The 11177-nt window shown below is 42.2% G+C and overlaps 1 protein-coding gene across 5 annotated transcripts in view; it reads right to left on the bottom strand.

The window, feature by feature from the left end:
* LYST (lysosomal trafficking regulator) overlaps positions 1–11177 on the bottom strand; it is a 167272-nt gene that overhangs the window by 56766 nt on the left and 99329 nt on the right. For all 5 annotated transcript variants that reach the window (XM_019527155.1, XM_019527154.1, XM_019527153.1 and 2 more), the window contains exons 25-29: positions 8713–8943; positions 8092–8258; positions 7267–7419; positions 4518–4709; positions 921–1099 (exon numbers count right to left, since the gene is read on the bottom strand). In XM_019527155.1, coding sequence (XP_019382700.1) covers positions 921–1099; positions 4518–4709; positions 7267–7419; positions 8092–8258; positions 8713–8943 — 922 coding nt within the window. The remainder of the gene's footprint in view (positions 1–920; positions 1100–4517; positions 4710–7266; positions 7420–8091; positions 8259–8712; positions 8944–11177) is intronic.

Below are 11177 nucleotides of genomic sequence, written 5' to 3'. Positions count from 1 at the left end.
AAACAAACATTATGAAAAATAAAGCCTCTGTAAAAAAAAAAAAAATTTGAAAAGCAGACTTTTGTCATGGTGTTGGAAGAAACCAATTTTTCCAAGACGTCTGAAGATGTCCTCTAACAAAGCCTCAGAAGGCCAGATTTGACATTCCCAATGTTTCTGAAGTTAAAAAACAAACAACTTTGCTTCTATGTAAATCAAAGCAACAAAAAGAAACCAACGCTATTTTTATTTAATTTGTTGCAAGTCACTTCTGAATGACCTGGTCAGCACGAAAAGCTAGACTGCAGGTAGCTGGAAGGGATACATTAAAAAAAGCGAAACAAAAAACAAAACTCAAAGAGACACGCATGCCCTAAACACAGCTTTTTGCAGAAGGTGTCTGAAAAACCTACTCTTAAGGGTTGTTGCTAATAGGGGCCAGACAAGGATTCCCTTTGCTCCCATAAATACTAACTAACTTCTGGGGAATTTTTTCACCTTTCCCTGAAGCATTAGGACTAGAATAGATTGATTTATTTTCTGATTGGGGTACACCGATTGGCCTGGCAGTACTTAGAAAACTCAGGGTTCCTGACTGGTGGGTATTACTCTTCTGTTCAGGGCCATTCCAAGTGACTGGATTTGAGGTTAGGAGGGAATTTTTCTTTTAGGTCATATTGGCACAGACTGTAGGCAGTTTTTCCTTCATCTGTAGCATAGAGCATACAGTAAGAAGAGATATCTAGTGTCAGGATGCATTCTTTTAAATAACTACTTAGTGACATGGAAATTATATGCACCTTTTCTAATACCTGGGATGCATCTTGAAATGCAGCAACCTCAGTATTTATGAATAGAAACAAATGTATGTCAAAAACTTTTCATAATGGATGTGTCTTAAGAAATGCAATATAATATGCACCTGCTCTCCTGTTACTTACAATAGATACTTTGATCCCCTCAATTAGTATTTTGATCATTTCTTTCAGAAAAGGATTTGTATCATTAGGCAGCTCTCGGTGCTCTTCCTCTTCAGATGCTTCCAACTGAGATGCTGAAAGTCTGCTTTGGATTGTGGTCTCTGGTGCACCCAGTACATAAAGGCAATCCTGAGTAGATTCTTAAAATTTTAAAAAGCACAAATAGAGCAATTTCATCTTAGACCATTCTAACCATGCTGTTCTTGTAATTAAACCCATTCAGCTGTACAATACAGTACATATATGAACATTCACTAGTTTGTAGATAAAAAGCTAAACAAGTCACTCATCTAGGCTCAATATTTAGGGCTAATAAATAAATAAAGCTCAATTCTGTAGGTGTTCCACATACACAACTCCCATATGTTTGAAGTTTCACAGAGTAGAAAAAGAACATGAGACCCTCATAAATGAATATTCACGAAATTCACAGAAACATAAAAAACATATGACTAATAGCAGTAGGCCATATGCACTAGATTTCTGATTTTAAGGTTCCTTAATGCATGTTAATGCAATAATGCAGTTCTTAATTTTAAGCAATTCAATGCAACTTGGAAATCAGCACTGCTCAATTTTGCCAGCAGGCCAGGCTCTTGCTGGTGGGAGCAGGGCTGTCACTTCTGAAGACCCTGCTTTTCCACTGATTGGAACAGTGGAACCTTCCAGTCAACCCTGAGGGACAGGGACTGAGAAAGTGGCTGGCCATACTAGGAAGCTGAAATGCAGGTACTCAACCTCTAGCCCCAAAGATTATTACAATTAAGTGGAGGCATTAGGACCTGAAAGGCCTGAGTAAACTGCTGACTGGGTACACGGAGTGCCTGGATATAGCGACATGTAAAGAAGGGGTGTCAAAATCACTTGCTCTGACAGGCTGGATCTGGATCCACTGCATGGCCTGATTTCAGAACCCAGGGGGATGAACACCACTGCTGCTGATCCATGCTTTTCCCCTGCTGCTGATTTTAGTTGCCAAGAGCATATTTGGCTGTAGGCCAGGGGTGGGCAAAATACAGCCTGCGGGCCAGATTTGGCCCACCAAGCACTTCCCTCCAGCCCACGGAGCCCCTTCAAAACCCAGGTAATCGTGGCTGCCTCTCTAAAAGCTTCCAGCAGCACCTCAGGCTGTTTACTTGGGTTCTGGTTGCAAGACAACGAACCCTGACCTCAGCCTACCCCAGCTGGCCTTGCCCCACCCTGGTTCAGACCACATTTGCAACTTGAGAGGGGTGGGGGGGGCTGGCCCAGAACCTGTGGCACCAGTGAGAGGAAACTGTGTCTGGGCAGCTTCTGCTTTGCTACACGGGACTGGAAAGGGCCCTGCCCTGCAGGTAAGCCCAGGAAAGTGGCTGCTGGGCAGGCTTTCCCCATGCTGTGCCGTGCCACTCAGGCTGTGCGGGGTCAGGCTGGGCTGGCACTGGGGAGGGAAAGCAGCAGCAGCTGGGCCGCAACTCCAGTCCAGTCAGCACCAGGGAAAAGAAATAGTGGTGGAGCTGTGTGCCACTTGGGACGGGATGGGACGAGCTGGGCCACAGCTCAGCTACATTTTCCCCCTACCTGTGCCGGTCAGTCCTGAGTGGCACATGGCTTTGCTGCTGCTTCTGCTGGCCGCTGCCAACCGAGCTGGGCTCCTCCCGTCTCCAGCAGCACTTGGAAAGCTGGCTTCAGCTGCATGCTGCTCCAAATGGGATGGATCCAGCCGGGTTGGCACCAGCCAGGAAAAACGGCATGCAGCTGAAGCCGGCTTCCCATGTGCTGCTGGGGATGGGAGGACCCTGGCCAGGTCTGCACTGGCTGGCAGAAGCAATGGCAGAGCCGTGTGCCACTCAGGCTGGGACGAGCCCAGCCAGAGTGGTAGGGGCTCAGCTGCATTTTCCCCCTACCTGCACTGGTCAGTCCCAAATGGCACAAAGCTCTGCTGTTGCTTCTGCTCACTGGTGCAGACCCAGCCAGGCTCCTCCCATCCCCGGCAGCACACGGGAAGCTAACTTCAGCTGCATGCCGCTTTTCCTGGCCGGTGCCGACCTGGCGGGGTCCGTCTCATCTGGAGCAGTATGTGGCTGAAGCCAGCTTCCCATGTGCTGCTGGGAACAGGGCCCAGCTGGGTTGGCACTGGCCAGCAGAAGTGGCAGTGCAGCGTCCCGCTTTTTGGGACCAGCTGGGCACAGGTAAGGGGAAAGTGCAGCAGCATGTGGGGAAGGCACTGCTTGATAGGGGATGGGATGGGTTGGCCGGGCTGCACTGGGGAGGGAAAGCTGTGGCTGAACCCCCTGTGGCTTGGGACAGGAGAGGTCCTACAGCACTGGAGAGAGTGCCATGCTGGCGAGGGGACCTGGGCTGGGTCAGGACCAGGTCATGCTGGCACCAGTGATGGGTGTGGGGGGTTGGCCAGCTTTTGAGGCCTGGGACCTGATGGGGTGGGCTGCGTCCTTGCTTGTGGGAGGGGTCAGGTTCCAAGGCCACCTTTCCAAAAGGCGTACTTCCAGGGGCAAGGGGAGGGATGTCCAGTGGCAAAGGTCAGGGGTTATGGGGCGGGACTTCTGGTCCCAAGATGGTGACCAGGGGATGGGGCAACTGAAGGGGTGGGGCTACTCATGCGGCCCTTGACAGCTCACCAAAACTCATCAAGCGGCCCTCTGCCTGAAATAATTGCCCTCCCCTGCTGTAGGCAATGGTTTTGGGGGACAGGGTAGGGAAGGAAGCCATGGGAAAAGCAGTAGTGGTGGGGTTCTGGAACCATATCAACACAGCAGCTCCAGGACCATGCTTGACAAGCCCTGCAGGCCACAATTTTACCATTCACAGGTCATTTGCAGCCACAGGGCATCAGTTGAACCCCCAATGTTGAGGATTGGGGAAGGACTTTATAGGCTATAAGCAGATGCTGTATTTCTCCTCCAAGAAAGCCTTTTGTCTCTGTGCCCTACAGGAGTTCAGATTCTTTGTCCTGCTTCAAGTACCTGTGAAGCATACCAGATTAAGTGTGCTAACAGTTCCCCCACATCCCAAACCTGGTGTGACTCTGTAAGGTTACTCTGGGTCATTCCAGGGACAAGCTTGTCAGGCTGTCTGCTCTCCCTAGCTACTTACTGGAAGAAGGTACCTACTAGAGGAGTAGTAATGCAGCTTGGAAAGGCTACCGTGTATAAGTGACTGTGTTCCTCCTATTGTGACCCAGGACAAATAAATTGGTTTACACCCATATGGTAATATTCTCAGACTTGTTCTATTAAAAAGCCTCATATAGCTAGAGAGTCTTGGTAAATGAAATAGATGGGTACAGACAGAATGAAATTGAATCCAATCCAACTGTCGAGGATTTAATTCATGAAGCAAAAGTCAAACACTGATGATAGCAGGGAAGATTTGGAAAAAAACTCCACAAAAAACAGCTAATTAATCCAAATGAATCATAAATCTGGAAAAACTCCTGCTCTCTGTTCCTTCAAACTTACAATGAACCAGTAAGAGAACATGAATCATTTTTTTTAATGCAACAAAATGCTGGCACTGTCAATGCAAGTATGAATATAAAAGTAATTTTTTTGTTCCTACCTAGATAAATGAGCCTGTTAACAGCTAGAACAGTTAGTCTCTGTAACCTCTGCACAAACTCAGTTTCAGTAGCTCTGACTGGATTCTCTTGGCTCATTCTCCGCTGTATCATCATATTGAGTTCATCACTTGCTACTGAACGCATTTTCATCAGCAGCGTATCAGACTGAGCAATGGAAAGTTTTCTGGAACCTGAGGCAGAAATATTAATAATCAGTCTAAGGAAAAAGTCACGTCATTTGTAAGTTAGATTCATCAACAGCTTACATTCAGAAAGCTACTGTTAGAAAGAAAGATAACCGAAATATTAGTTTAAAGGGAATTGGAATGCCAAAGTTGTCAGGGTTCTGGGTTTGTTTGTTTGGTTTTTTTAAATGTAAGTGTAAATTTTTTCCTGTTGAAAATAAGATGCATATGAAATCAAAGAAACAGTAATACGTAATCCAGTAAAGAGTTTGCAACAAAGCTGTAAAGACATCTTTTAAAAAAAAAAATCTGTAATTTTGCATTTTAGATTATATAAACTGATGTAATTTAAAAAAGTGTTCACAGTACAAAATAGTTTCTGGATTTTCACCGTTTTTTGTTACCTTGCTCTTACAGCGTCAATATATTACTCATCATATTATTTGTTCTTACTCTAGCATGCTGTTAGAAAAATAGTTTCTAGCCATACGAACCGGGAATTAGCAAGGCATATTAACAGCTCAAACACACTGGGTGCATACTGATCTATTTTGATAGATGCACTTTTACCAAGCTAATCCTGCAGAAACATTTTTTTGTGAAATGTTTTTTTTAGGATGCATTGGTAGGCATCACTATCACCGTTACTGCACCTGCTGCTGGAAGGAATGTATATGAAGTGGATCCGGTGGGAAACTGTACGGGTAGTTCCAGATTTAACAAACTGAAGGAGGGGGTCGCTAGAAACTGACCATACGAATAGACATGTCGTCTTGGTAGATGAGGAATAATGGAATCTTTCATTGCAATTGAACCTTGTTTTAAACAATTAACAAAAAACATAGCTGATGAGTTGTCTCAAGTTAAGTCTTACACATATATAAATGACAGCCTTGATTTAGGAAAACATTTTCCAGACAGAAGAATCCCAAAACATATAAAATGATCACTGAAACTGATTATGTCCCTCATCCCATGCCAGAAGCTTCTGCTAAAGTGGTTTGACTATGTTTCTAGGAACAAGATTAATATGGGCAAAATATATTTTCTTTATTTTTCTTCATTGATTTGAAGACTGGACCTACAACTTGACAACAGGGATATCACCCACTATCGGGTGTGTGCCTTTTTGTATTCTAATGAAATTTTTCTTCTAAATCAGTTTGCACGTGCTCAATAGAGACAGAATTTAGCAGATAAAATTATCGAGAGTCAGTCTTCAACGAGCACGTGCCACTATTGGCTGTAGGAGCAAAACAGTACTTTTACTGCAATTGTTCCTCTGATCAGGCAGGGGCTGCTGCAGTGTTAGCAGAGGAACTGAGCAATTCTCTCCAGCTCAGTGCTCTCTCTATTGGTGGGTGAATGAAAGAGAAGGCTACCTAATTAGAAAGCAGAGAACAGAAAAAATGAGTGAGGGCATTGAGTATGATAGAAGTAGAGTAGGCCAGAAACTGAGGATCCAGGCTAGGTAGGTTCATAGGCCCTAGGAGCAAACTCAGTTAGGATCTGGAAAGTGAACCCTGGGGTCCTTGCTACAATCCTCTATCAACAAGTAGCTACGAAACTCTGAAAAGGCATAAATCTCATACCCCAGGTGCTTGATCCAGAAGGTAACACCACCCTACCAAATGCTACTTCAAAAGTGAAAAGAGCACTTCTTGTGTAGTGGATTTAAAAAGTCCAAACACTGTTGGTGAACCACACATTGCAGATAAGCCTAAGCCTAAACCAAAAAACCTTCTGGTGGAGGGGAAAGTGGCCACAGAATCTAGGAAGTTGCACATTCAAAGTTCCTGTAGATTAAATACTTCTAAAAAGTATTTTAAAATGTTAGGGTTGCAGAAGTTTCATACACCAAAGGTTAAGAAATGTCAGCGTTATAGACCACCCCTGTGAAAAAAGCAGTATGAAACAGTCTTTAAATATATAACCATATGGTCCTGTGTGGAAAAAGATTTGATCATTTAATTAAGACTAACTGCAATACAATATTGACAGGGTTCTGAATTAATGTTATATTCCTAGCTATTTTCCTATTTTTTCTGTGCGAGATCCCGAAAATGTGGGTTCCTCCCACCTCCCCACACCTACTACGCTGCATGTAGGGAACAACCTCATGACTTAAGATTCTGTTCAAAGCAGGGCTGAATACAGTTTCTGGAATGATATAGTATAAAGTTATTGGGGTGCAGAAAATGTTATTGCAATCTACTCCCTCTCCAACACACACAAATGATACTTTTTCTATAAAAATAGTACAAGTTTCCCCACTACTCTGAAGCTTGTATTTGACTTTTAAAATGATTTTTTCATAGATTTCCAAATAAGATGCACCTTATTTCCAACGCTGTTTTTTGCTAAGCTATAAATATATTAGTTATGAAAGTTTCCCAAGAGATACATAACCATATAAACAATTGATGTATTATTACAAAACAGTCACAGAAAGAAAGCTATTGCCTAAATATCAACTTAGATAAATGTCATTAACTCTATTCCAAGGGAGAGCAGAGCAATTCCAAAAACAAAAATCACAACACACTATAGTACTGCCACTCACCAGCAATGCTTTTACGTTTCTGTAACATTGCATGATGGCAGGTAGCAGGTAAATGTAGAGAGTTGGCCTGTTCCTGAGAATCTTGGTTTGCTGTAGTTTTTATTAATTCAATAGCTGCATGAAGAACTCTGAACTGCAGTGTAATTGCCATATCTATAAAATGAATAATGAACACGTGAAATTTTCCTTAAGGTAACTACATAAGTAACCCAAATGTTAGCATTTTCTCTATCCATATTTCTATGAAGTATTGCAAAGTATCCGAGACGCTAGTAACTTTTAATGAATCTTGATGCTGATATTTTAAGGAGTCTTCAAAAAGGAGACATTTTAAAAATACACAGTTACAATGTCCCCATATATCTGTAATATGAGAGGCTATGCATTTTTGGATACTAAGAACGTCATCTACAAAAATTGGCTCAATATCATGTGTGTGCCATAGTATTCAAACCAAAGCATACAAAACAAAGAGGAAATAAACCAAGATAGAACCCTCAAGACTAAAATCTGGTCGTTTATTTATTTATTTTTTTTTTGGGAGAAAATAGAACCCCTGAGTACTTCATTTTAGTGCATCAAAAGTAGTAAAAAGTACAAGTAGAATTTCAGTTACTACTCACCTGAATTAGTAGTAACTAACTGCAAACCACAATACAGATCCCTAACTATACCCCATACAACTATAACTTAAGGTCCATACCAGAAAATCAAAATCAATTTTGTGACTGGAGTATCCACTTTGAAATTTTACTGTTATCTTACTCCCCCCTCCCCTATCTCCCACAAGATCTGAGAAAAAAGGCAAAAGAGTTCCTGACTTACTTTGTGTCCTCTCATTTTTACTATTCTGAAGATGTCCCAATAATACAATAAGATCTTCGACAACACGAAAGTACTGAGATCCTGAAGAACTACAGGCATGGATTGTGACTGCGACTAGTAACTGTTGAATATCACATGCAAGTAGCTTGTAGTCATTCAAGGGAATGCTGTAAATAAAGTCAGTTTTAGTTATTACAACTAGAACCATTTAAGTGATATACAACACGACTACAGAAAATTATTTGTACAACTGACTTCCATATTTGTTACAAAATCAAGTACTTTTCATTCATTCCCAAATACTAGACTAGAAAAACCCCTCATATTACAAACAAGTAATTGTACCTAGTTTTATAGTTCCTGAAAAAGTTGAATAGCCAAAGGAAAAAAATAGCCTGAATAACCAAAGCAAAATTTGGAAAATAGTCCAACATAATTACAGTACATGAAGTTGACAAATATCTTGAAGTTTCAGACTATACAATAAACTTCTGACATTTAAGGATTTTGATCTGTTAAATTCACAGGAATCAGAAGTCTATACAATATGCTGAAGTTCATATTTAAAATTCTTAAATTTTTTTTGGAACAAGTCTGAAGTTTTATAAATAAAACACTTACTTTTGTTCCAGTCCATTGAGTGCTGCTAATGTATTACACAGGACATACAACAAACCATTATCAAGCAGCATGTCTGCCACTTTAGAGCAGGAATTTATGATTTGCAGCAGAAGACAGAAGGAATTATGCAGCAGTACATTATCATACAGAGAGTTTTCTATAAGTCCCAAAACAGGAATGATGCACCATTTCTGAAAAAGTCCAGCATTTTTCACATCTTCCAGATCAAATCTATTAGAACAGATGTAAAATAAGACATACACCATGTCTTTAAGGATTATCACAACATCAATATCAAGTAGAGTCTATACAAACAAACATCGACGTCTTGGCAAAGGAACATAGGAACAATTTCCATGGTCATTTCATATTAATGGCAGTACCACTGTTAAATGCAGTAACAACTACATAAAGTGAAAAAGATTTACAGAGAATGAGACCCCTTAAAAAGGAATTTCAAACTTGATTTTTAAAATAATTTTTGTTCCATTTAGAAAGTACAGCGTAAATCTAAATTTCAACTTCTATTAAAAACCCACTGGCGCAGCAAGTTATTACTCAACCCGTTTCCAGTAATAAACATTGGAACTGGCAGGGGCACTTATGAAATAAAATATGGCCTTGCTTTAATAAAATAATACACTGACCAAGAGGAGGCTTTGATGCACTGGATCCATTATGACTGAAAAAATAAATTAAATCTGGGAAAGAAATCTCATTTGGCTTGTGGCATTGAAGTGAACAACATCACTACAGTCCTTGTCTATTGCATAATGGATAAGGAGATTGGATCATTCTTATAAAGGTATCATTTGTACCACATCACCACAAAGATTTGATTAAGCAACACAGCAGAGCACTAACGCGTCTTGCAGCCATGAGAGCTGTCTTTGGGTCTTCCTTTCTTTAATTCCTTTTGGAGAGAAGTCCTCTTTCCTTGGGGGAGTTGGGGAGAGGGGAAAGAGAGATGAGGGGGAGGCTGCTGTATGAAAACTGGTATTTTTAAAAGCTTGATGTAAGAAAGCAATGCTCTACTGGGTGAGAGATATACATAGAAGCCAAAGTATGGTTTCCATACTTCTATGGAAGGCAACTGAAGTAAGAGCTTTTTGCCAATTGTGGGCACTTGATTATACTATATAGAGACCCTCTAATTCTGATAAGATCTTCGTAAACATTGTGGAGCCTAACTGACTAAACAGAGAGAAAGGCCATTCAACCCTTCAGCAGAACAGCCTGCTTGAAAAGTGATTTCCTTTCCTGACTACCAGCAGGGTCCCTTCTTCTTTCAGTAGAAAAAAATGTACTAAAGGTTGTGAGGCTGGCTCTAAAGAAAACCTGGGCATTTGGCCTTAATTACAGGCCAGGGTAGCTGCTAGGACTGAAATCTTTACCAACTAGTTATCACAGCTTTGTAAGCAGGGGCTGGAGTGGTATTTGAGATATTAATTTAGCTCTATGCCTAATATAAGCCCACAAAGTAGTACTGGAGGGGCTAAATTGATTATGGTAAATGCCAAAGATGCTGAAGTCTTTGCAAGTGAGCATGCATACGGGATATCCAATCCTGAGAAGGAGATGCGAGTGAAACAGGTTTCAGCTGTTAGGGCTATGTGAAGCTTCGGTTGCTGATTTGATTCAGCAGAGATTTGGTCCGATTCAGTGGCCGAATCTCTGAAACTGAATTGAATCAGGAGACCCTTTAATCTCTTCAAATCGAATCGGAGCCCTCTAAATGTATTTGGAGAGATTCAGAAAGATATGACAATTCAGATATAGACATAGCTTTAAATGTTTTTTCTACATACCTCAAGGTACCAGGTGACTTGTGAATGCCGAGATGCTGGGGCAGACAGAGCATTCCACAGGAGCGCAGTGGGGTCTCCAGCATGCTCGGCAGCAGACCCGAAAGTGGACTGGAAGCACTTCCAGGTTTGCTGGGAAGAACACTGGGGGCCCCCCCCATACATTCCCCCAGCTTGGCAACTGGTGCCTTCTGGGTCTGGGGGGGCACCCAGGGTCCTCCCGCGGCCAATTGCTGAGCCAGGAGGGTGCAAGGGGGCCCCCAGCGTGCTTGGCGGTGGACCCGGAAGTGGAATGGAAGTACTTTTGTTCCACTTCCGGTTTGCCGCCGAGCACACGGGCCCCCCCCTCCCACGCTCCTGTGGGACAGCTCCATCCACCCCAGTATCAGAGTGTTCACATGCCACGCCTGGTACCTTGAGGTATGCAGAAAAAACATTTAAAGCTGTGTCTATGGCCAAGTCACTGATTCTCTGAATCAGCATCAATTCTTCAGATTTGGCTGAATTGAATTGGGGATGTGATCCGAATCAACAAATTGAATCACCGTCCCCGATTCGGTCCGAAGCCGAATTGCATATGGCCCATTTTGCACACCCATATCAGTTATACAGTAGCCTACAATTTCAGTAAATACAGTGCAACCCTTTTACCATTTTTTT

This window comes from Gavialis gangeticus, unplaced genomic scaffold, assembly GCF_001723915.1.
Source record: "Gavialis gangeticus isolate Ggan-Ray unplaced genomic scaffold, GavGan_comp1, whole genome shotgun sequence".
In the NCBI taxonomy this organism is placed as follows: Eukaryota; Metazoa; Chordata; order Crocodylia; family Gavialidae; genus Gavialis; species Gavialis gangeticus.
Note: the sequence above shows the minus strand (reverse complement) of the source record. Positions and strands in the feature narration are given on the sequence as shown.